The sequence below is a fragment of the Sander lucioperca genome, chromosome 20, assembly GCF_008315115.2.
Source record: "Sander lucioperca isolate FBNREF2018 chromosome 20, SLUC_FBN_1.2, whole genome shotgun sequence".
NCBI classification, from domain to species: Eukaryota; Metazoa; Chordata; class Actinopteri; order Perciformes; family Percidae; genus Sander; species Sander lucioperca.
In genome coordinates, this window is record NC_050192.1 from 6,529,645 (window position 1) to 6,555,829 (window position 26,185).

Consider the following 26,185-nt stretch of genomic DNA (forward strand, 5'->3'; position numbering starts at 1 on the left):
GGATGGAATAACGTTATGGTTCTACTCGCAAGATTGACAGTAACGCTATTTAATTTTGTTAAGCTGAAATATTTTATGTGCATTTTTTTTTTTTTAAATACATCCATGACATTTACATTCTAAATCCACACTCCTTGTTCTAATTCGGTGGATACGGATTCCTCAATTTCTTTCTTTATTGGCTGGAAATACATAAAATGTAAGTCTAAATATAGTCTACTAGAATCAGTATTTCTGTTTATTTTATTTATTAAGGCTATTATTATTAAAATATATATATTGATTTATGTAGTATATTTTGCATACATTTAAAGTTAAGTGGAATTTAATATGGTATAGCCATTGTCAAATTCAGTGTCCAATATGTCCTAAACTACTAGCTTAGCCTATTTTTGAAATTATAAAGATACATATTTGGGAACCAGTTTGCCTAAAATTACAATTATGGTTCTGTGCATGTAACATTTCCTGTGCATTGTAACATTTACAAATTTAGGTTATACTCTTATCAAAAGTCCATGTTTTGGTACATCATGAAAAATCTGTCAGGTAATTTTCCACAAGAATGAATCTCTCTTTGCAAGCTTCAATTCTTCTTCTTTTGTAGACAGATAGTCATACTCTTATAATCCAAACAAAAAGAGTACTCAAAGCAAAAACACATTTTAAATTTTTTTTTTTTTATTGTAATCCATGGGTCATAATTACAAAGGTAAAGGCATGCGCACATGACTGAGCATCAATCAAGCATCAAGTCCAATATGAATCCAAAAACATAATGTGTCACGCAGAATATGGAGTGTAAACCTCTACATTTTCTCACTTATTAAACATAAATGACCTACACAGAAAAAGTGAAATGAACAAATATTAATGTGAATCATAATTATGAATTAGGTCTGCACATTCATTTATCCAACATTACTCTATTTTCATTTTTCTTGCCATATAGAAGTTCTGACACAATGCACTAACGCCAAACCATTCTTTATACATTCCATTTTCTTGTCTTTCAGACCCTGGAAATAAATTATCACCTTCAACAGACACTCCCAACAAGAATCAACATGTGAATACTGTAAGTGTGTCACTGGGCTATATATGTGTTTTTTTACGCACTACATGTACTTAACAAAGCTTGAACCAAAACACTGCTGGCATGCATCTGAGCTGAAACCGAGTCTTTTGAACACAAGAGGGTGACAAAGAAGTGAGCTGGTTTATTTTTATGGTAACTATCTCCAAATCTGCACACAGCATGCGACACCACAGACCAGTACACCCTCCCCCACACTCCTCCACCTGTCTCGCCATCCATCCAACCTTCAGGCCGCTGACCTCAGTAGGTGAGATGAGAGGATCACTACTGGCGGCATATGTCTGCAAAGCTAAAGTGTCTCATTGCACTCTGTCCGATTTTACTTCTCCTGCTCGACAATCTTCGTCTCGTTCAAGTACTTGTCAATCAGGTGTAGTGGCACTCCTCGTTGCATGAGTTCACAGAAGGTGAAGCCTCCTGAGGGAGGAGAGGAAAAACTCTCTTATAATATTCTTGGGAGGGACAGAGGTAGATGTGGAGAGTGAAAAACAGAGAGAGGATGAACAAGAAGAAGACGAAAAAGCACAAGAGGAGAAAAGAGCAAGAAGCTGACCAAGCAGAACAAACAGAATGCAAAGAAGTTCACAACACTGGGTAAAGAGTGAGAGGAGAGAAGACAAATTGTCAGAATAGCTCATATACTCAGTTTGTAAATCTGTGCCTCTGCTCAGGCATGCAGAACCAGAAGCATAGTTGATACCACTGAAATAAAATGCAGGTCAAACATCTCTATAAAATTCCAGATTAATGAAGCAGACACTGTCTTTAGTCATCCACAATATACTAACAGTGGTGGAATTACTGAGATCCTTTACTTAAGTAAATAATCAATACTACAGTGAAAATTTACTCATTAATTCAAGTTTTTACTTAAGTAAAAGTACAGGAGTATTATAAGCAAAATGTACTTAAAAGTACCAAAATTAATTTAAAGTGTTTACTTTAAAGGTCCAATTTGTAATACTGACAGCTAGAGTTTAAAATGGTTGCTGCAGTCCAAATTCAAAATACTGGAGAGAGCCTTCTCCCCCGGCCCCATATAACTTGTTTTGGTGGAACATGTGTACGTTCAAAAGTTGTTTTAGTCGTGCAACAGAAAACTCAGATTGGACAGATAGTCTAGCTAGCTGTCTGGATTTAACCTGCAGAGATCTGAGGAGTAGTTAACCATAGTCCTCATAAATCGACTTGAGTTTAAATTTACATCACAAAGAAAGCGGAAGGTAACGGACATCCGGCCAAAAAGAGTGACATCCGGCAGAATTTCCGGCAGCACTGGAGCAGTCCCAGAAGTGGAACGTTGTGGATATAGACTAGCCAGTTTGTAACAAAGTGGGAATCATACTACCCAACATATCATAACCTTGAAGCTGGCGCTCATAACGTTAGCCACAAGAATATAACATAACATATACATAAATTAATTAATCTGTATAGTAACTACTATATCAGTCAGATAAACGTCCAACAGTAAAAAATATACAAAACAAAAATAAGCACAATAACTCTGAAATGTAATAGAGTTATAAGTACGAGTATAAGTTTGAAGATGCATGAAGCAGAAATACTCAAAACTTACTTAAAGGAATAGTTAGAGATTTTTTTGAAATACGCCTATTCGCTTTCTATTGTAACTTCTAGGATTTTCCTCTAGTTGCCTAGCAACCTCGTGGCAACAAGACAGCGGGAAGTTACTGTGCCCAGCCAAGAGATAGTCCGACATTTAACCACTCATAAAACTTCAGTGTGTTTTTGGCTTTCGTATGGATTAAATAGACATTTGTGTTAATCATTGAGTTTTAAAGGGTGCTGGTAGGTGGATTTTGATACCTTTGGACTGAGCCAGGCTAACTGCTCTCCCTTTTCCAGTCTTTGTGCTAAGCTAAGCTAATTGGCTGTAGCTGCATGTCTAATGGACAGACACAAGAGTGGTATCAATTTTCTCTTCTCTCTGCAAGAAAGCAAAGAAGCCTACTTACCCAAAATGTCAAAATAGTCCTTTAATTACCAATACTTTCCATCACTGTAAGCTAAGGAATACAAGAGGGACTGCACTGTCATACACATCTCATCACTCAGTTCCAAACAGAACGTGGAATACCCAGTGTTAGTATGCTTTGTTTGGATCCTGTATGATGTTATTTAACAGCAGAAAAAAAAGCTATGTAGATGTCAAGTCAACAGTACATGAAACCCAAGAGTCCCAGCTCTGAATTTCTCTGCAAATGTTAGCAAGTTTCCAAAAGTTTTACTCACCTTGTTTGTGGCACACAATACATGAGAGGTCTTTGAATTCACTCCATTTCACACCAACGACTATGGCAATCAATTAAAATATTCAAAACAGGGCTGTTAAATTCAGCCAGCAAAGCACAACTGGGGAATAATTTGGCAAAAAGTTGTCATGCAAACCTTGTTTCATTAATGCCTGATTTCTGGGTCCTGCTTTCATGGGAATGAAAAGCTGCTACAGTCCCACCGACCAAGATAAGCAATGTTACAGGCTGGCTGACAGATGCATAATGAATGACATAAGCTTCATATGCCAAAACCATATGAAAGCTTACCTTATATGAGAACATAAATTCACAATTCTTGAGTTTGGACTGGGGGAGAGAGAAGAGAAGAGGGGTTAACAAAATGTTTACATGGAGTTATATGTGTGCACCAGGGAATACTGTTGAGTTATTACTGAACTCTTTTATATGAGGAGTTAACTGTGTGGCATAAAGGGATCACTGGAATCTGGGCAGAATAGTTTTAGGCCTAGTCCACACGTACACAGGTATTTTTAAAAACTGGGTTTTTCCTCATTCGTTCTAAAAATCCCGTCCATGCATGCACTGTTTAGAAAAGTTTCCATCAACGCCAAAACGCAAAAAACATAATTGCAGCGGTGTCACGACGAGCATGCCAAGCCAACAGGCGGCGACATAACCCCAGTCGCGCAAAGAAGAAGAAGATGTTGGCCAATCAGAAGCCTGAAAAAAAGGTGTTGCCAGAAGACTAACCACCACCTACAAGTCCGACGGTCTCGTCCAACACCGGCCATGTTGGCGGCGGGGTCTGTGTCGTGACAGCGTTGGATTATGTATAGAATGGAAAAGTAACTGTACATTCATGTGTAAACATGTTAAAGTCATGTTAGCAAGCCTAATACTAGCACTGGTTTGGCCACTTCTTGCCTAATTTGTGACGCCTCACAAATGAGATACGGGCGCACCAACCCGTTCTCACTCCCAACTCGTAAAATACGGACGCTTGGTCATTGGCTGTCAGCGTCAGATACGACGCAAGCAGAGTGGTTGGGGTGGTGGATGGGTCAAACAACACAGGACTTTCACCCCGGAACCCGGGGTTCGTGTCCCAACTGTCGTGTTTTGTTTTTCCTAAACCCAACTGTCCTGTTTTTCTCCCGCGTGTCACGTAAACTTTTATTATTTTATTTTATTGAACTTTTATAAGCCCCCCACGATCTTTCCCTAAACCTAACTGCATCAAAAGCGACAACAATAGTCCTGACCCAGCACGTTTAGATAAAGCATGTTTAGATCTGACGCTAAAGGAGACTTTTAGCATCAATAACAACACCAAAGGGACCTGACCAAACGATGGGAGTGAGAATGTGTTGGGCGCACACTCCGAAGTTACAGTGTTTCTATAAGTCTTCACCCTGGCTGGAGTTTACTGTACCAAAAGCTCTGTTTACAGTGACCTAAAATGCCGCTTGTGTGTGGACGAAAGGCCAAAACGCATAGAAAAAGCTAAGTTTTTAAAAATACCCGTGTACGTGTGGACTAGGCCTAGGACAACACAAAAACGTTACAGCTCTTTATGTTATGGCTACTGAGGTGTGACTGGTGACAGACTGTGTGTTGTGATGATGAACAAGATGACTGGATGGACTGGACTGAATTGTGTGACAACACAGGGGATAAACCTCTACATGTGGTGGTGATGGGAAAGTGTCTGGCCAGATATTATGTGCATTGCACACAAATGAACGGATTATTAATATGTCATTATTTGTCTCTATTTTGAAAATGGTGTCCAGGAGCTGGTTGCACCAACTGTTCACAAGTTCAAACAGCGATTACTAAGTGGAGATTGGCCATCACTAAATTAAAACAGGTTGCACCACACAAACTAGTTCTTATGCCAGGTGTAACTGTCAGGAGATAATATGGGCGACACATGACCCGACATTTGATTTAAATACTTTTGAATTACATTTTACAAGAACTACACCTTAAATTTCAAAATATTATGCTAATTAAGTCTAAATGACCAAATAACGTAAGCTAACTTAGATCTCCTGCCCGCACTTTAAACAAAATGAATGCTTCTAACTCTGACACACATATTTCTACATCAATGCATATATGAATAATGTTAAACCTACATTTACTAATGATTGTCAGGTAAGTTTAATATATTGATTGGCCTCCTAAAACTGTTATTTTCGGCATTTGTTATGTTACAGCTTGTGATGCTTTAGTGACTTTAGATTGCATGGCGCTACAGATGTTTCCTAGCAACCATTTACACATTACTAATGGCTCTACTAGCTAAGACATTCTTTAAGTTTTAATGGTGCAACCCGATTTAGTAAATCGCCAGAAACTAGCTTACAGTTTCTAAGAACTTCAAAAGGACTTTACACACAACCATAGCCATGAATTAACGAAGAGCTGGTGCAACCCAATCCAGATACTTACATGTCCACCGCCTACGTGGTCAGCCCTTTGGTAGACTGCAACACACAGTTCAAACACTACGGTACGGAGTTGGTTTCCCAAAGCCACCTTCTTTATACTCGTTAAAGAGTGACCATATGGTTAAAAATGATTCATTTGTTTGTATTTTTTAGAGAAAGAAAGAAAGATTCTTGAATTTATTTTCAGCAGAGGCACTGCTCAGAGGCAGTAGCAATTAAGAAATAAAATTAGAAAGGCAAAAGGCTTTGAGAAACTAGACTCTGATACAGACACGTACCCAGGGAGGCAAACTGAGCTCCCCTCTTGGTCCACACTGACCTTTGACCTCCAGCTTGCATTCCACTTGGGCCTCTCCCAGGTCGTTGATGGCCTTGCAGGAGTACATGCCGCCATCATAGGGGCTGGGCTTCCTGATCTCCAGAGTACATACTCCCTGGTTACTAAACATGCGGTAGCGCGGGTCGTCGAGGATGGCGATCTTATTCTTCATCCAGATCACTTTGGCCTGCATTCAGACAACAGAAACGTACAATAGTATCATTACCAATAGGAATGACAGCCCAAACCACAACAAATTGATAGATCCAAGTTGAAAATGAACTGGACCCATCCTCTAAAAGTTACAAATATAATACTTTTTTTATATATATTTTTTTTTTGGCACACTAGAACGAGAATCTGTGCTATAATACAACATGATGAGCTTGTATATTTACCTGAGTGTAATGTGTAATCTATTTGTACACTACTTTAACCTGTGGTTCTCCCACCTACCTTTGGGTTGGCACGGACACTACAGTTGAGAGTAGCGTTGTAGCCGGCGATGGCAAAAGTGTTGATCAGCGGCTGCGTGAACTTTGGCGCCTCCTTGAAGTCGTGGTCATTGTAATCGTGCGTTTTTATCTGCAAGCCTGTTGGGGTAAGGGTAAAGGAATGGGGTTGTGCATGATACTGGCGCTGAGCGGTATCATGTGGGAAATTCCCTAAGTGATGAGGGTAAGACAATATTTTTTTATTTATCATCGGCTGAGTCTACAACACCACTGTTAAAGGGCCTGTCAGTCATAGTTTTTTAAAGTGAAGCTGTAAATAAATTCAGGCTCACTTTAGGGTGGAAAACATCACTGACAGTACCTTTCAGATAACCGCTGTGAAAAAAATAGTCAGCAAAAGAAGCAACAACTATTGACATTTTCCATACATGAAATACATGTGATTTGGTTCTGACTTTGGAAGCATTTCCCCCCCCACCAGAAATGATTAGTAACCATTCACATTTGCTTATATGACAGTCAGTGTTACCTTCTTTGACGATGAGGGCGCTTTTTTTGGTTTGGGTGGCAGTTTCGCTGAGGCCACACATGTTCTCCGCGAAGATCCTGAAGAAGTACTCGTTCCCTACCACCAGCTCTGTGATTGTGATGCAGGTGCGATGGTAGTGCTCAATGCATGTGAACCATTCCTGTAAAGCAGACCGAAGGATGCCAATGTAAATATCAAATACACGTCATTTGCAATTTCAGTTTTGTATATTTTGTAAAATTGATCTTCTACCATTGTCTTCTTGTCTGCTTTTTGAATGGTATAGCCTGTTATGGGAGCGTTGCCGTTGTCTTTTGGAGGAGTCCAGACCAGAGCCACATTTCCTCCCCAAACATCTTCAATCGTCACACACACAGGAGGCCCAGGTAGGTCTAACAATCAGAGGAAAAAATGTGAGCATACACTGTGGCCCTATTATCATTTTAGGTCGTAGTAGTAATAATAATGTTAGTAGAATGGTAACTTTGTTTAAGACTGGGTTGCTGCAGGGTTCACCAAGTTACATTTAGGACTTTTAAGACCTTAAAGACCTGTTATACCAGATAGATTTCAATTGAATCCCTTTTTGATGAGCATACCGTCCAAAGTATTAAATTATGGAAACGGCAGAAAAACCCAGCAGCATATAACAATAATTCCTAATTATATAATTAATTAAATTAATGCGACTTGGACCTGTAATAATGACATAAAATGGATGGATAGATTAACTAATTAAAAGTGATATAAGCTATGAGATGATGAGCGTCCTACAGTAGCTACTGTGGCTGTCAGTAGGGATAGTGTTCGCTACAGCCTTCTACGCCCACAATCCACAGTTGCAACAATTCCACTTGTAGTTTATAAGTGTGTAATGTCTCCTGATAGCCCGCAGTTACCCTGTAATAGCTGGTATTCGTTCACTCACCCACGATTTGTATGTCAAGAATGGCAGTGTCCACATGGTTTTCAACCTGCACATTCATCTCGTACTTTCCAGAGTGGCTGCGTTCTGCTTTACGGATAAAGATGATGCTGTCACAATCTGTGTTGCGGATGCTGACGTCGGTAGGCTCTATGGTCTTGCCCTCTTTCAGCCAGGTGACCTTTGGCCTGGGTTTGCCCTGCAGACATCACACACAGAGTTTATTATTCTGCTGAGAGATACAGCGAATATTGATCGATTGGGAGGTTTGCTATACCATAAATGGCACTACAAGGTTGACTGCTTCTCCAACTCTGCGAGTGTATGTCTGCTTCAAGTGTCGGGGGACGCGGATCTTGGGTGGTTCTGAGGAGGAAACAGACCATAAGGGGTGTGATGTAGGAATTATTCTAGATATGCTTTAATTAAGTAAATATCTAAGTGTGTTTCAATCTTTTCCTTCAAAACAGTCAACGTTTAAGTCATGTAACAGCAGAAAGGTGTGTGTTCAAATGTATTAGTAGAGCACAAGCTCATACAACAGCAGTTCAGAGGTTCACAGCATTTTTCCGAGCTCACCAATAACCTCTTTGACCAGGATAGAGTGCTGAAGGGTCCGTGGAGTGCTGGCTCCGGCAGCATTTAGGGCTTTGACTCGAACTAAGATTTTACACCCTGGAGTCAGCCCAGTGATGGTGTACCTGGTCTTCTCTGTTACTTCCGTGTTGGATACTATCCAATCATCAGCTGTAAGAAAAACAATTTGTTAACAGCCTTCACTGAAATTTTGGTGGGCTATGACAAACATGAACAATGTAAAGCCCCTACAAAAATATGTGACAGCGGTGATACAAGTTCATGGGATGTCACACTGTGCAAAATGGGTGTAATAAAATCTTGTTTACAATCTGATACAGACTGTATGATGAGGCATTTCAGATTGTGCCATGAATGCCTGGTAATTTGTAGCACTACAATGTAAATTTTATATATGATACATATTTTATATATACTATGTAGGCAGCATGATAAATACATGGCATATATTATGTAAGCAGCATGATAGATTCAAGGCAATTTGGTATTTATGTGTAAATCTATCTATCTATGGGCTCTCACGATGTTGCACTGGCCAGTGTATTTTGTGTCATTTAATGCCGTATGGTTCGTAGCAGTCGTTGCATTGTGAGAATTAAGTCCTAAAGGTGCCAGTATACTTCAACCGGAGTACTTTACAGATGGTCAAAAGTTTTATGAAACCCCCTTTCTCAATACCTTTCCAACATGAATATTTCGGGGGTTGTGTCCAACAATTTGCCAATGATTATTGTGTCTCACCCTGCTCTATCATGGCAGATTTTTCACCCTGCATTCCAGTGTGGCAGTTAGCTATAAAGCTATAATAGCTATAAAGACTTTTGTCTTTAGACGTGATTGGACCACATTTTACAATTTGAATGCAGGCTATGTTCTGGTGCAAAAGCACTAAATCAGCTGTTTGTGGACGTGTTTCACAGTGTGATGTAGGACCAATAGTTTGGATTGACAGCAAAAGGTTTCACCACGTTTCTCTCATAATTGTCAACTTTCATCTGGAACAACCCAAATGTGACACAGTTTGTCTTTAGAAGATTTGAGTTTGTCTTACTTCCTTCTATGCAGTACTCCACTAAGTATCCGTCCAGACCGGCAGCTCCGATGGTTTCAGGAGGACGCCACTTCACAGTCACTGTGGTGTCTGTCACATCGTCCACGACCAGCATGGTGGGCTCACTGGTCACAGCTGAGTGGAGATAAAGGTTTTGGAGATCAGAAGAGTAATTGCTACCATTTCCTCTTTTGTTTTCCAACAATGGGTATGGGTAAAAATCCATTTTGGCAAGTCATGAAGACGTGAGCAAGGCGCCTCTCTCTCTTGCTGGTATGCTATCAATCTGCATGTCAGATCTCATTAGTCCCTGCTCTTTCCATCTATTCTTGTATTCAGAATCATATTTAACTCCTATTGAAGCCTCTGACAGACCTGATCTCCTAAACCGCTAATCCACAGATGATTTGGCAGCCATTATAAAGACATATTTAATATCTTCTAAAGCTCCTGCATGTCCAGTGGAGGTCACAGCCAGAATGCTTGGGCTGGTGAGGTATGGGGAGGAACAGCTGCGTCGTCAGGGTACCAAGGGCAGATCACACATGCACTATCACTGGCCTACTCTTTGAAATTTCCTCCATTATTGTGAAACGGTTGTTAGAGAATCTGAAGCCTCTTGTAATACTTTCCTGGACAGATTATTGGCAGTAACAGCTCAAAGGCAAGTGTTTATACTGCTAAGTGGATATTCATGGAGACATTTGGGCTGCTCACCAAGGGGAGTAAAGGCTTTGGATGGTTCACTGGGCTTGGACACACCAATGGCATTGACTGCAAAGATCCGCACTTCATATGGCACTCCTTCAATCATCTTCTTGGGTTCGAACGATGTTTCTTTGATCAGGTCAAAGTTCAGTCTCATCCATCTGGAGCTTTGTTTCTTTTTTCTCTCGACGAAGTAGCCTTTAGAGGACGGTCAGACACTCGTCATTTAACCACCAACACTTACATTACAGCCGCGTAATAAGTAACATGCAATGTTTACCTAATATTGGTGAACTTCCATCATATTTTGGTGGTTCCCATGTCATGGAGCACCAATCACCTCCCACCACTGGGACCAAGGGAGCCTCTGGAGGGTCAGGGATGTCTGCAGACAACACAAAGCCATATTAAGGATTCAATAAACAAATTATTTCCACATGGTCTTTTGAATTTAAGTAAAATAAAAAAAGCTGCCTTGCCTAAGTGCTTTGTGATTACTTACCTACAACCTTGATTTTGACGCTGGCTGTGGCTTCACCAGCCTCATTCTGCAGGACTATCTTGTAGTTGCCCGTGTCCTCCCGCTCTGTGACCTCAATTGTCAGGCTGGTCTGGTCGCCGTACGTTTCAGCTCGGACACGTTGGCCCGACTCCAGAATCACCTTAAACAAACAAGACCATATAAAAATTATATGAAAGCCTTGAAGGTAAAGGAAACATTTTAAAGCTGGGAATATTCTATATTTTTGTTATTGTCAACAAATCCCATGAAAATACCAAAAGCCAACAATGAATTTATCCCACTGTGTTTCCAAAGCCTGATATGTCAGGGTTTTCCCTCGGTGCAAATTACATCATTTGCATATTGGTGATGTCATTGCCCAATTAATTGCATAAAGCTTAGCGGTTGTCAGTTGCAGCAAGGGAGAGATCATTAAAACAAAACTTGGAGTGGCTTGTCACTAAAATGAAAATAGCTGGTCCACCTTAAAGCTAGCCCATCTTAAGTTGGTGATCCTGTGCTAAAGTTGTTACTAGCTCTGTGCGCCCAAGCAGGCAGGGAAAGCCCTGTATATCTTATTCCTCTGTTTCATAGAGCCTCACATTTTCCTTCAATACTGTGAACAAGGCCCCTGTGGTTTATTTTGAGTATACATACACCGTCCTGCTGGAAATACTCAATAGAGCAGCAAGTGCGTATTAATCTGCGGCTGGAAATAGTCCCCAACAAATGCACTGTTTATTCCTGTTAAGTAACTTTTGATCTACAGTGTGCAGCTGTGTTAAGAAATTACTGAGCCATTCTTTAAAAAATGAAAGTGCATATCTGTGATCAGTTTTTAAAGATTTCTGTCTTTAGTAGGACCCAATGGGTTTGATTACCAGAGATAGGATAGGGAATTGGGGAAGTTCTTTGGTTTTAGTCTTTTCCTGGGAATTGTTGACCAGACTTATGCTTTAAAAGAGTTTCAGGCTAAAAAGATTGAAGCTCACCCTTTCCCCCTTCATCCACACCACCCTGGGTGCTGGTTCTCCACTGATGGGGATCTCCAAGCGAAGTTTGTTTCCTGCCACAATTGTCACCGTGTTGTCTGGGAAGTTCATGCTGTCCAAGTGCACCCTTGGTGGGTCTACAGAAAATTAAATCACACCTTAATAAAAAAATTACGTTAAGGTGTTTTTTTTCTGTATGATGTCAAGATACAACATTGTCCAGTCCAGTAAATAATAGGTTGTGTACCAATGATGTGAAGTTTCGCAGAGAGGCTCTGTGAATATCCCTCAGGTACAAAAGTGTAATCTCCTGCATCATGAAGGGAGCTGCTGGCAATTTCAAGACGATGGACCCTGGAAAACCAAAATGACATTAGCATTTGTGTGGAATTGGTTTTGATTGAACAGAGCTTAACAGAGGTTACATACTTATTTCTGTGTATGATGTTGATGCGGTCATTGGGCTGGACCAGCTGTCCATTCCTGTACCAACGACCTGGGACATTGCCGGGGGAAATCTCACATAGCAGCTTGATGGGTTGACCCAGCATCACAGTCGTATCCTGCAGGTCCTGGTGCACCTTTAGCGGTTTCACTAATTAAACATATGAGAAAGGTATAGAACAGAATATAATGAATACTGATTCCTTTGAAGAGCATGCAAAATAACAGAAAAAGGCCGAAAAAGAAAAGAAAAAGGCCAGGATACTACATACAGTCAACCTGTATGCGAGCCTCAGATGTGCCACCGGTAGCCATGACTGAGTATGTCCCAGTGTCCTCCCTGGAGGCATCATCAATCACCAAGAAGTGTTTTGTTCCTTCACACTTAACTCGGTATCTGGAGCGCACTCCTGTTGGAACCTCAACACCGTTCTTCATCCTGAAGGAGGAAGAAGCATTTGAAATTAGTCACATACACACATACACGTACATACACACTTCATGGATAAATGAGCAGCTAAACATAGATGTGAATGTCTCATTGTTACATTAACAGTGTTACATTAAAGTGGCTATATGTAACTTTCAGTTTGTGTTGATTCTAGCGGCCGCTTTGGACATTAGTATTCTACGCGGGAAAAATCAGACCCGGGCAGAGGCATTAATAAAAACTATGTTAAAATAGCGTTCTTTTCAAGTCTCGTTTGCTGTTACAGGTCATTTATGATCATCAGATGAAAAATTACACAGTTTCAAAAACATTTAAATGTTACATATAGTCACTGTGTGTCACACTAACTCTCGTCAGGATCATATGTAAATCTTTATCTTATGGGTTCATTATTTCCCAATCATTTCATGAGCGTTTCCTGCAAAGAACTTTTTAATTTGGTACTAATTGCAGTAGAGAGAAAATAGAGACAAATTCCTAATTATCAGAGTTTAGTGAGTTGTTTTGAGTTCATCAGCAGTTGTTGATTCCCAGAAGGACTTCCTTAAAAGAACAGCACAGTTTAAGCCCAAGCAAATATTGATTCATTCGTCATTTATTATTGGAAACTTCATTCCTCATACTGAATATGTTGAATTGTATGCTTGCCTGTGGACAAAGTTTAAGAAAAACAACATTATGCTCATTTGACCTGCAGTGCACTGACTAAAGAAATCTCTAGGTTACACAGTTAACTGAAATCAACTAATTTATGATTTTACTTATTATGAGCACCAAATTACACAGGAAACATCCTAGGAAATTATTTGGAATTTACGAACCTGCAAAATAAAGCTTAACTTAAAGGACAATTCCGGCGCAAAACAAACCTAGCGGTTAATAACGTGTACCCACTCAATCGTTCTCTGGGAAATGTTTTCATGCTAATCGAATGTGTTTGTAGCTTGAAACAAGCTAGCGCGGACCGCTGATTAGCTTACAACGCTAGTATTCGGGGCACAGAGAAAGTAAAAACAAATCGCTATTTATACCACTAAAAAGGCTCAAAATATCACCACACTTCAACGGTAGCATAATGAGGGTCCCTAAATGTTAACCGAAACATTGAGAACTTTGTAAGTGTACAGACAGTTTATTAAAAAGAGAGATTATAAAGACAGTCGTGTTCTCGTATACAGGCGGCCGCCGTCTTGGGAGCTACTGTCTTTCTAAACTATCTTCAGATTTGATCAACTGTCAAATCTGTGGTGGCATTGTTAGTGGTAATGTAGAAACCAGTGCCCCCTTCTTTTATTCTGCCAGTCTAGGTTAAGTTTGATATGTAATTTTGCGACACATTGAATCTTTAAATGAGTCTTACCATTTGACTTGAGCACCTTCCTCTGACACCTCGCACTCCAGCTCAATCCTCTCATTCACCGTGGTCTTCACCGCCTCAATACCTTTAACTATCTTAACTGGCAACTCTATAAGACACGAAAGGAAGAAAAACACTGAACAAGTTTCTTACTGATTGGCACACTAACACATCTGCAGTATATCATATGTCATATACAGTTCTTTATTTACTTAAATAAAGGTAAACAGGTAATCAAGATACCTTTGACAAACAGCTCTGTGGCACATTTCTCGTCTCCCGCAGCTACAGAATAAGCTGCGTCATCATTCATGCTGCAGTTGTTGATGACCATTATCCTTTGTGTGCCTTTATGCTCAAAAATATACCTAAACAGGAAGTCCATTAGTCACTTCACTGGTCAGCAGCAGAAATTGTGCCAATATACAGTAGTCCTAAGATAAGAATGGATGTTATTCCAAGATATTAACTAAAATAAAGATAAAGTTTGCAACAGAAACCAAAAATCATTTATAAAGGGGCTGTACTCGACATTCGGAACAGCACCAAACAAATATTTGCTGTGTATAAATATAGTGACGTCCTGAGCAGAGACTGAAGTCACACTCCCTCTGTGTGTATTGTAGTCCCAGCTTCTCTGTTCGTTGTTTTGTCCAGCCGCGCATGCATCTTAGTGCATGTGGCCATTGTAGAAATATTGGCAGTTAAAAGTTGCTGACAGTCAAAGTTGCATTGTGCTCATTGCAAAAGGGCTGTGTGCAGTCATTGAGTAAGTGGCTGTACTCCGTGTAGCAGGTGTATCACGTATTGGGGAATGGTCTGTGTGGAGGCAACAACTGTTTTTTCCAGTATTTCAAGTACAGCCCCTTTTAAAATCAAAATGTACAGCAGTGTTGACAAAATAAACAATATACAACATCATAATTATACTCAACATGCAACAAGTGCACTTCACAAACCCAAGGGTCAGTGGTGATAGAGGGGCGGGATCACACCAAAACACTGACATGGAGAAGGGAGTATAGACTGGACGTATGGACTTACTTCCGTTGACTTAAGGTCAGCAGTGGAGCCAGAATGGGGCCGGATCACAGAGAGTGTACAGGAAGTGATTATGGCAGACAGGAAAGGGCATCATGATATGACACACAGATAGATAGATAGATAGATAGATAGACAAACAAAGACAGAGAAACATCATGCCTGGAGGGGTTTATGTTGTCGGCAAATAGTTTCAAAAGAGAGTGTTTTTTTTATAGGTCTTCGGAGCAGGGAGCCCTGGAGAAAATGCAACAGGAGTAGACCAAAACCAGAAAACAGCAATAACCTCCTAGATGGCTTTAACTTTGCATGGCTTTGAACAGAAGTTTCATCTAATGTATGTAAAGTTATCTGTAATCCTAACATCTATTCTAGGATTCTCTAAACAAACCCTTTTAGCCGCAGAATAATTGTCTCTCAGTTCTGTATCACACCCTATTATTAGCCCTATCAGCAAGGGTAATATGCTACCCTATTATGAGATATACATTTATGAATTTTTTAATTTTTAGACATATGATCAGGAATATTTAAAGGTCCCATGGCATGAAAATTTCACTTTATGAGTTTTTTTTTAACATTAATATGAGTTCCCCCAGCCTGCCTATGGTCCCCCCGTGGCTAGAAATGGCGATAGATGTAAACCGAGCCCTGGGTATCCTGCTCTGCCTTTGAGAAAATGAAAGATCAGATGGACCGATCTGGAATCTTCTCCTTATGACGTCATAAGTAACAAGGTTACCTCCCCTTTCTCTGCTTTGCCCACCCAGAGAATTTGGCCCATGAGAAAGAGAGAGACATCATGGCTTGCAAACAAGCGAAGCATGGCAGTTAGTCAAGGACACACCCCCACCCTCCACCTTGCCCCCCCCTCTCTCCTCCTCAATAGCATTTAAAGCTACAGACACAGAAATGACACATCCTAAGGAAAGCTCATTGTGGGACTGGCTCTAGTGGCTGTAATTCTGCACCAAGGCTGAATTTCGGGAAAGAGACTTCAGATACAGTATCAGGGGACCACTAAGGTCTATATAAAAGAGACTTCAGATACAGTATTAGGGGACCACTAAGGTCTATATAAAAGAGACTTCAGATACAGTATTAGGGGACCACTAAGGCCTATATAAAAGAGACTTCAGATACAGTATTAGGGGACCACTAAGGTCTATATAAAAGAGACTTCAGATACAGTATTAGGGGACCACTAAGGTCTATATAAAAGAGACTTCAGATACAGTATTAGGGGACCACTACGGCCTATATAAAAGCATCCAAAAAGCAGCATGTCATAGGACCTTTAATGAAGGCACAAAAACATGTTATCACGTTTGACCTTAAACCCTGCGTCAGATGATTGTTGGGCTACTTGGAGGCAGTGAAAGATAAAAAGTCGAGTTTTAGTACATACGTTATTGTCGTAAAAAAATAGTTATAGCAGTTTTAAAGGTTTAGGCTGTTTGAAGAATATATTAATTTCTGAAGGGATATATAAATATTTGTCTTTGACAAAAGTTTTGTCAAACCACTATTACCAAGGTCAAGAATACATTTCACTCTGACTCACTCTGTCTAGTATTGTTACACCCAAGTCTTCACATTTATTTAATAAATACCTGATGCACTAAAAAAAAGATTTGCAAAACGTGTAAACCCATTGCTCATAGGCCTATCAAAAACTAAATCATGACGGCTACATAATAATAGGAGTGTTGTTGTTAAGGTTACAGTGGTAATCGGTTCGTTAAAGTACATGATCATCAACATTTACTGCTGTATGTGATTTAGTATGTATTAACTTTGTTCCAAAGCCATACTTGGTTAAAGACCTGTGAAGAAGGTACCACCTTTTTCCTGTACGGAGGAGGACATATACAGTAGTTAATAGCAATTAACTACAACAGCTTACAGACATGATACACTGCATTTACACCCAAATGTAGCTCGGGGCCTTTTATATAGCCTTGTGAATCCATACCTACTGTACCTACTATGTGTGTGAGAGATTGTGTGTGAAAACTGCCTAGAGCCACATTAGAGTCGAGAGAACGTTATTCGTTCACTAGCAATGGTTCACAGTAGAATGGGCTGTAGATGGAGTTGACGTAGGTTACAACAGTCTTATTAAGCCACTTTTAGGTTTTAATATATTTCTATGTGGGTATTTGTAAAAATGTAGGTCTTTGTGGCACATATGTTTTTAAACTTAAGAAAATGAGTGAAAAGAGGACAAAGACTGAATGTATCTGTGTAGTGTAAAACATGTGAACCATTGTTCTTTTGAGTGGTGACTGAACATTATGCGGAAACACATAATATCAGAAAACCGGTGAAAAAGGGCAATGCCACCAAATGAAACCCATTGGTAAAAACATGCATTTCATTTGTGCCGTGTTGAAGGGGAGAAGACAGAGAAGATAGACTGAAGAAAATGTCATTACATACTTGGGAGTGGGTCTGATTTCCTGTCCGTTCTTGTACCACTTCAGCTCAACTGTGGGGTCGGCCAGATCGACCACCAAGCGGATCTTTCCACCTTTATCCACCTGATATGCTGGTTCCAGCTTCTTTGCAAAAGCTTTGAAAAGACGAAACAAAGGTCACAAAGGAGACACCAAGATGGAGATTCCCTTTTAACCAGACATGAAGACTGATATTCACCCAGGAGCATATCCAAAATTTGGAAAACACTTATTTACCTTCGCTTTTCTTCTCCTCTTTTGGGATCTTCTTCATCCTCCGCAGCAGACCCCTCAGATCTGTGATGCCGTACATGAAGGCAATCTTTTCGTACTGATCTGGACGGGCGTTCTTCAGGATCTCCCACACATCCACCTCTGGAGTGTCATCCTGTTTCGGCTCCCTAGTGGTGCCGGATACGAGGGAACGATGTGAGGGTAGGGGTCATAGGCTGGTGTTTGCGACATGTCCTGAAGAACTACTCATTAACCTCTAGATTAGGGATCTTTGAGGGATTGGTAGGGTATCCCTTAAGCTTTATCATCACTGCTTATTTTACTTGGTTCCTGCCCTGCCATGGTTTGCTTATCCTATTTCATTCCTCAGGACATGTCACACAAAGGGATGGGCATGGTGAGCTGTCTACCTGTGTGTTGACAACAGCTCTGGGGTCAAATGTTAACTGTAACACAAAACACAGAGGTGTTCTCTAATCTGCTTTGAATCCAAAATCAGGAAGGAAGGAAAGGAAGACTTCTTGTGAGGTGTAATGCACAGTTTCTTACCAGCTAACCTAAAATAGTTTGATTAGATCTTTTTCATTTATGAAAAAAGGGGAGGAAATGCCAAGTTATTACAAAAAAAGAAACAAAAGAAATCTACGGGGAACACTGAAGACAAATCTAAATAAAAAGTCCGAAAATGGGTGTGGTTAAGTGGGTTAGTGTAATATAACTTAGTTTTTCTTATTTACAGTTCTGCGATGATAATTTACTGAATTAAATGCAAAATACTATCTTGAAAGTCATCAGCACGTCATCTATCACAAAGTGACTTTAATTCAAAGCAGGTTTCCTTTACTGTTAACCTTTCGGTCCGGTGATCATTTCCAATATTTATCTCTCGGGGGCTAGCTATCGTTCTGAGGTCAGTGATGTGGTTAAATGCAATGGCAGGAGTATTTCTAACATCTATCAAATGTGTGTGTTTTTCTGGTGGACGAATCCAGAGAACCCAGAGGGACACACATGGCCAAAATGTGAGATATTTTAAGATCTTCCACTCAGCCGCTGTGCCACACAAATGGCCACTTAGAAGATTTTCTTAATGATATAATATTCTAACATTTAGGGTTTTCATTGAATCCACAATAATTATTTTAAAATGGCTTTTTAGGGTTTCTAGTATGCATTGAGGGATAAAGGGGAAACATTAAGAGGGAGCTGAATTATGGAGGATATTTGAGTTGGGTTCTTTTAGTTTGGACACAAGACACAAGAGTAAGTGTGGGAGATGAAACAAGGGTTTTATCAGTGTTGTAGGATTAAATTAACACACAAGAGCAGACACAGATCAATAAAGGAGAGTTTTGTTTCCATTTTGTCATACCACTTATTCTAATGCTATGCATTTGTGTAATAACATGATATATAGCATGCAGGAAGGGGAAACCTGCAACAAAGATTTGTAATGCTGATTTTAATGTCTTTCATATTGCTCTGGCCCATCCCTTTGTTTGTTGTTGGTTTGAGTGATCACTTCAGAAATGATCCGACACGGTTAAATAATGATATTAAAGATGTTAGATTTGTGAGATCCAAGTTAATAAACACATTGGCCTCGACATGAGGGTATTCATTAGTTTGCATAAAGAACATTCAGACAGCCCTTTCTTTCATAGACATTTCCCCAAATGTCTGAAAGATTGGAGGTGAATAGCGTCAAACATTATTCCATTCTACGTTTGTAATTCTCATCTGTTTATTTTCAGGCAGTTATGAAGACAGCTGAAATAAACATGGGGGTATTTGCCTTGTATTTCTAAACTGAAATAAAACGACAATGTAGAGATAACACTATTTTACAGCATCATTTCTCCATGGCCCACTAGCACATCATTAACGATCCAAAATGGCGCGCTCTGCCTCATAAAGGTGGCGTTTCACTCACGGCTCGATGAAAAGCTGTCACCTCAGAGTGTTTATGATGCAAGGCCCATTTCCATCATTACTGATTGCTGATAGAGCGGTTAGGAATGTTGCCTTCAAATGAAGTGTTACCATACTACAGTAGGCCAACACTCTTGCTCGTCCAATTCCTCGAGCTACATGTCATGCTGGGGACTCTACAGGATTACAGTACTCACCCGCAGTAAGGTATAATCGTTTTAAAACCTATGATTTTCTCTCTACTAACCTTTGATTTCTGAATATGTAGGGGAGAAGAAGAGACAAGCCCAAAATAAAAATGTATAATTTTGCCAGTGAACAGTGTCACTGCCTAGGACTATTTGTACTCACATTTAAATGTTGCACTGTATCATCTGGAATACGCATCATGGTATTTATTCTGAGTCACCCCAATAGCTTTGGTAAACCAGAGGTTTTCAAACTGTGAGGCGCCCCTCCCAAAATTCACACCCCTTCTCAGGTTCATAACTCAAATCTGACTACACAGGCATGATACACATATTTTTAGATTCAGTGTGACTTACATTTTCAGGGGATATGATTATCTCTTCCATTGTCGCGAATAAACGTCAATTAACCCGCTTAGAAATCATAGAATAAAGACACTCCTATATAACTCCAGAACTTGCCTGAGAATCAACACTATCAAATCCAGTGATAGTAGTCTGTACATCCATCAGTACATTGCACACAGAAACTGCTAATAGCTAATTTGGCATAATTTTAATGGTGCCAATTTACCAAAATCTAAATAAATATAGACTAAAAATAACTGGTTAACCGGGTTCATATTTTTTTTGCCATTAGACGGGGATGTTGCGCAGTTGTCACAACTTGTCTGAGGCGGGGCCCACAGACTTTGAAAACACCTGGTATATCATGTATCATCTGTAGAAATGTACTTGCCACTCATATGGTAGCCTAATACAAATCAAATTTACAGAAGATTTGAAAGAAAGCAAAAAGAAGCACATAAAAAAAGCGCTTAAAAATAAAAGGACAAAAATCAAAATCCACTCGGGGTTGGGATGTGATTCTCACCTATGTTTAAGGAGACCACTAAAGTCAAGCTCCCCTGCATCGTCTTGTCCTTCACTGCTGTTGTTAACAAGGAGAGATTAATACAAATGGAATCAGAGTTGAAACAGTTACAGGCACTAGAAAACAATGCTTAAAGAGCAACGCAAAGCAAAGGCTCTGACGTCAATCAATGCATTAGCTCTTAGCTAACACACGATTAATACACAAAAACACTTTTTTTTAATCTTTTCTGGATAAAAGCTTGAAACAAGGTGTTTTGTGTAAGAGCGGTCCCAGGCAATATTGCCACAGTGTTTCTGCAATGTTGAAGCAACGTTACTGAGCAGCAACATTTTGAAACTGGGATGCTTTGCATTGCTTTCCAGACACATTGTTTGGAGGGAGATTTAAAATGCAAGAGTTGGCCTTTAATTACACATTGAGTCGGCTGGTTGATTTGTAATTACCTTTGAGAAAGGTCAATGACATTATTACAACCATCTTGTCACACTTAAACTAAAAAAATTATATTACTAGAAGGTGAAATGTTTATCGCACTTGTTTTTTCTTTTCTTCACTTCTCGCATTTATTAGTATTAATCCTATTTTCTGAAATAAATGCCTTGGTTTGTTCAGTTGAAGTGAAAAAAGGATATACTGTACTGTTGCAATCTGAATTCATAATGGTTGCTGTTTACAGTTCTTTCGTTACCTTCTTTTGAAAGCTGATCGAATATCAACATTCTGTGAGCCTTGTTCAACTTCTGTAAGAAAGCAACGACAAATACTGTATGATAGTCTGAATTTAGTTGACATATTAGAGTAAATATAATGCACTTTGATGCTTTAACAAACCTTTAACCTCCAAGTCAAAGGAACAGCTGTCAAACTTGTCCTTGTAGGTGACTTCACACCTGTAGTTTCCAGCATAGTTGTCTTTGGCCTTGATGATGTGCATCTCAAATGTGTGGATCTGCCAGGAAGTGATACTTTATATAAGAATTGGTTTAACAGCACCTACTGCAAGGTGGTGCTCACATAGGAGCTGGGATAGGTTGGGGCCTTGCTGTACAGTACCTTGGTCAATCGTTCAAAGGTCTCTTTCAGCTGTAAGTGCTTTCCTGTCTTGCTGGCCAGATCCATCCATTTTCCTTTAAACCACTTGATGGTGGGTTTGCGGAGGAGATCTTTGGCCTCCACCTTGGCAACAAAGGTGATGTCTCCACCTTTAGACACAGAAAATACAGTGTGATCACAGGGAAAAAGTGCAAATGTCCAATCAATAAACCGTTAACGTCACACTGAAAGCTGATTTAGTACAACATAAAACTATAGATCCACTATGCTCTCAATGCCACTCCGGAAGTTTTCTGGTTAAACATTTTAGGCGATGTGCTTGTGGTCTTATTACAGAGATTAATAACACTCTCATATCTTCTTCTCATTTAATGATGATAATGGGTGAAGCTAACGCCAGCAGCTGGTTAGCTTAGCAAAAAGACTGGAAACGGGGAAAATAGCTAGATTGACTCTGTCCAGAGGTAACAAAAAATGTTGTTAATCTGTAAAAAGAATTAGTGAAAAATTGACAATTTGGGGTTTTACACAGGGTTACAAGATATACCGTGTTTTGTACTTTGTTACCTTGAGACAGAGCTAGGCTAGCTGTTTCCTCCTGTTTCCAGTCTTTATGCTTAGCTAAGCTAAGTCTCCTGGTTGTGGCTTCATATTTAATGGACAGGTACTAAATCTCGGCAAGCAAGTGAATATCTATTTCCCAAAATGTGTAACTATTTCTTTAAGGCTTAGACGAGTCAATGTACCACCCTCTTAAAAATCTAGAATTTTAGATTTACCATCTTCAACTCTTCTTTAACTCCTCTTTGTTACTCACCCACAGGGACAGAGGCACTTTGGGGGCTCTCTATCAGTAGGGTGGACCGTGGTGGGCTGTCAATGGGCTTATCCAGGTCTTCTGGGCCCTGGCCGTCTCCCAGAGACCACACTGGTCAGTCAGGAGAAACACATACATGACACAGTGCTCTCCACTGTCATTGTGCAAGGAAAAATATATCAATACACTTGAGGAATCCATACACCCACCTCACTTTTGATCTGAAGTTTTTAGTCGTACCAGAGGAGAGTTATAGAGACAGACAGACAGACGGACACATTTTCTCACTTTCAGTCATCACACCACATACAGCTGCATAATGTAAGCTCTTGGCAACATGGAAAGCATGAAACAGACAATATGAAACACAGAAATATATATAAATATTTCTTTTAGCAAAATAAAAAAAAATAAAAAGTAAATTCTTCATTTTCCTGATGCTCCGGTCTTCTTTGCAATGGAAGGTCTGAATGTGGATGAATCACACTGTTGCCATGTAGCTGTTATCCTGGGCCTGTCTTTAAATCTTTTGCAAGTTCACCATTGACAAAATTGTGCATCAAATGTTGCCTGCTAAGTTTTATCCTATGCAAATGAAAACAATTTAATTTTCCAGCCCCATCATGTCCTACATGCAGCGATGAAGGACAGAGTTGGGGGTATGCCATTTCAGGAAAACAATCTTTTTCATGTTGCACACCATATTGTTGGAGCAAATTAACCTGGATTATGCTAAACTGCTAGCAAGCCTCCATTTGACCAGTTATGGCAGTTTCTGATTTTCTGGATACCGGTTTTAATTCTTCTTGGAGTGTATGAAAAAATTACCATATATTATCATAAGAGTTTTTTTGGCTACCACTTTATTACCTGAGTCTTTTCTCCCCATGGCTGGCACAGGGACGCTATCATCTAAACAAAGACAGAGAATTTTCAGAAATTTACAGCATATTGTAAGGAATAGTACTGTAAAGTCCACTGAAGCAAGCACACACTCACAAATTGTAAAACCAACAAGCAATTACAGATTTGCAAGCATTGACCCGAGGAATTCTGAAGATCTGATTTTATAAAAAATGCTATGCTCTTTGTTTCGCTTTCAAGCTGTATCTTGAATATTGATTGGTTACTAATTGCAAAACCTAAATAGGACTGTTGTGTTCAGAATTCCAAATGTATTCACATAAATGGCAATTTATGTGTACAGAAAAGAAAATACATGATCATGTAACACCCCAAAAGTCTTATCAACATAAAGAAAAAATAATGTGTATTATTAAATTTATGTTAATATGTTAGCAAAGACATTTTGACCATTTTTACTTTCTTGTATTGAAAAGCTAACTTCCTCCAACATGTTTCCTACATTCAGACAGTGGGGGATTCTGATTTAGAGTAGGCTACTAGTTTCAGAGGTACTAAAATGGTGGTAGGATTTAACAGAGGGATCTTACTAGGCAGCTCAATTGAGAGTTTCTTGAGTGAATTGGCATCCTCTGTGAAAAAAAGCACAGTTATCATTGAAATGAATTAGGATAAACTCAACTACTTGGATGTTTTCCATTGAAAAGCTCAGGGAAGCACCTGTGTACTCGTCTTTCGTTTGGAAGTTAACCCAACTGACCACATATCCATCATCCTTGAAGCCTTTTCTCTTGTTAAACCGAAAAACAGTGTTTGAAATCACTTATAGTAACGCAACAATGTCTGGCTTTGTGCACCAGAAAGAAAAAGAAAAAAAGTTTTTTTCTTTCGGACAAGCCACACAAAACGGAAATGTGTGCTTTATTTTATTTTATATATATTATATGTGCTTTTATTTATTTTAAGTTTATTTTTCTTAGTTTGTAAGTTTTTGGTTTTACAAGACAGAAGGCTTCAATCATAAGGTCTTACTAGTTAGTTTGGTATGTCTGGTTAACTTCCCCAAATGCCCAGCAACTTTATCAAGCTTTTTTAATGGAAAGTATCCAGTATTGTCTCTAAGATAGTCCAAAATGGTTACATATAATAAAATAAAAATATAAGCAAGATCATTTAGAATAAAATAATTAACTTATTTGCTGCCTTACCAATGTACCAATGTACGTTCAGTACAGTGGTGGCAGAGTATTTAGCCTAGCTTAGCATGGAGACTAAGGCTACAGCCAAAGTAATATGTTTTCTTTTTAAAACGCATAACTTTTGCTACGTCCCGTCACATTTTAGAACCCCTAAACAATCCTCGACGTTTGAAAATGCTGGTAACCCCATTTTAGTTAGAAAACTCCTGGGTTGCAATTTAGACGGGCGGAAACGGAGACTTTTGAAAACGATGACGCAGACACCCACGTTCGCTTCCTGATTGGGTCTTATATCAATCACGACGCATCCTTCCTTCCTTCCTGATTCGTCACGTCCGTATCACGTGAGCCTTTTCCTAAAGAATACTAACGACATCAGCCTTGACTACCGGTGGTTAATTTAACATGGATGACGAATTACAGGTGTGCTGACCTTGTTGTTGAAGCTAGCAACTGTTGAAGAGAAGAGTTTTTTTCCCCCTGCTCATGCTTCCAGTTCTTAAGCTAGGCTAAATACATACATCTCTGCTAACTAGCTAAACTTGGTTACACAGAAAAGAAATTGATATTAAGACAGCAAGTAAATTAATATCCCAAAGTCTATGTATTTTACAAACAAAATAAAGTAAGTGTATCAACATAAAAGGGAATGCCAACGCCCAGACAAGTTTGTAATGTAATGTTAGCTGTTTGTAATATTCAGTTTTCATTCTGAAGCTTGGATAATAATTAATTATTATTATTATTATTATTATTATTATTATTATTATTATTATTAATAATAATAATAATAATAATAAATGGCAATGGTTTAATGTTCACTCATATCAAACTGTCCTGGGACATAAATACAACATAACTTTATTTAAGTTGAACTTCAGCATTCCCTTACAGTAGATAGGCTTTAAGATTTTAAACAATATATTGAACAATAATGTGCATGTGTATTAATATGCATGTACACATTCAGCAAACATGTATTTATTTTGAATGTATAATATATACATGTGAAATGTGATTTTCACATCCATACCTTCATTTGAGATGAACAAATAAAGGTTGATGTGTTTGTAGGAGTATTTTGCATGTAAAAATCACACTTACTACATGGACGTCACAAACAGATGTATTGTTATAATGTCTTATAATCTAACAATAAATGTTTATGATACTATTATTAACCATTGTAAGTGTTAATAATAGCATCTTAAACAGATTTATTGTTATAATGTCATATAATCTAACAATAAATGTTTATAATACTATTATTAACCATTGTAGTTTCACTAACACATAGCAATGTTAATAAGTATTTTATAATGACTTATAAAGCCCTCATTACCTATTAACTAACGCTTATTACAAGGACCTTAAT

At 39.1% G+C, this 26,185-nt stretch overlaps 1 protein-coding gene across 22 annotated transcripts in view; it reads right to left on the minus strand.

Annotated features, from left to right (window-relative positions):
* Window positions 1-659: 659 nt before the first annotated feature.
* The window catches only part of mybpc1 (myosin binding protein C1), a 36,392-nt gene continuing 10,866 nt past the window's right edge, over window positions 660-26,185 (minus strand). For 4 of the 22 annotated variants that reach the window (XM_035996107.1, XM_035996101.1, XM_035996114.1 and 1 more), the window contains 29 exons: window positions 24,202-24,243; window positions 23,618-23,659; window positions 22,748-22,858; window positions 21,931-22,079; window positions 21,709-21,826; window positions 21,566-21,617; window positions 20,875-20,931; window positions 20,060-20,068; window positions 17,884-18,047; window positions 17,630-17,762; window positions 15,191-15,199; window positions 14,390-14,514; window positions 14,150-14,255; window positions 12,611-12,777; window positions 12,324-12,489; window positions 12,142-12,248; window positions 11,895-12,031; window positions 10,903-11,062; window positions 10,681-10,785; window positions 10,410-10,598; window positions 9,693-9,827; window positions 8,624-8,791; window positions 8,322-8,410; window positions 8,048-8,243; window positions 7,372-7,511; window positions 7,120-7,279; window positions 6,592-6,800; window positions 6,136-6,322; window positions 660-1,516 (listed from right to left, as the gene is read on the minus strand). In XM_035996107.1, coding sequence (XP_035852000.1) covers window positions 1,419-1,516; window positions 6,136-6,322; window positions 6,592-6,800; window positions 7,120-7,279; window positions 7,372-7,511; window positions 8,048-8,243; window positions 8,322-8,410; window positions 8,624-8,791; window positions 9,693-9,827; window positions 10,410-10,598; window positions 10,681-10,785; window positions 10,903-11,062; window positions 11,895-12,031; window positions 12,142-12,248; window positions 12,324-12,489; window positions 12,611-12,777; window positions 14,150-14,255; window positions 14,390-14,514; window positions 15,191-15,199; window positions 17,630-17,762; window positions 17,884-18,047; window positions 20,060-20,068; window positions 20,875-20,931; window positions 21,566-21,617; window positions 21,709-21,826; window positions 21,931-22,079; window positions 22,748-22,858; window positions 23,618-23,659; window positions 24,202-24,243 — 3,530 coding nt within the window. In that variant the 3' untranslated portion in view covers window positions 660-1,418. Of the gene's footprint in view, window positions 1,517-3,666; window positions 3,706-6,135; window positions 6,323-6,591; window positions 6,801-7,119; window positions 7,280-7,371; window positions 7,512-8,047; window positions 8,244-8,321; window positions 8,411-8,623; window positions 8,792-9,692; window positions 9,828-10,409; window positions 10,599-10,680; window positions 10,786-10,902; window positions 11,063-11,894; window positions 12,032-12,141; window positions 12,249-12,323; window positions 12,490-12,610; window positions 12,778-14,149; window positions 14,256-14,389; window positions 14,515-15,190; window positions 15,200-17,629; window positions 17,763-17,883; window positions 18,048-20,059; window positions 20,069-20,874; window positions 20,932-21,565; window positions 21,618-21,708; window positions 21,827-21,930; window positions 22,080-22,747; window positions 22,859-23,617; window positions 23,660-24,201; window positions 24,244-26,185 lie in introns of all 22 variants that reach the window. The other 18 variants (XM_035996119.1, XM_035996118.1, XM_035996115.1 and 15 more) reach the window with 12 other exon arrangements.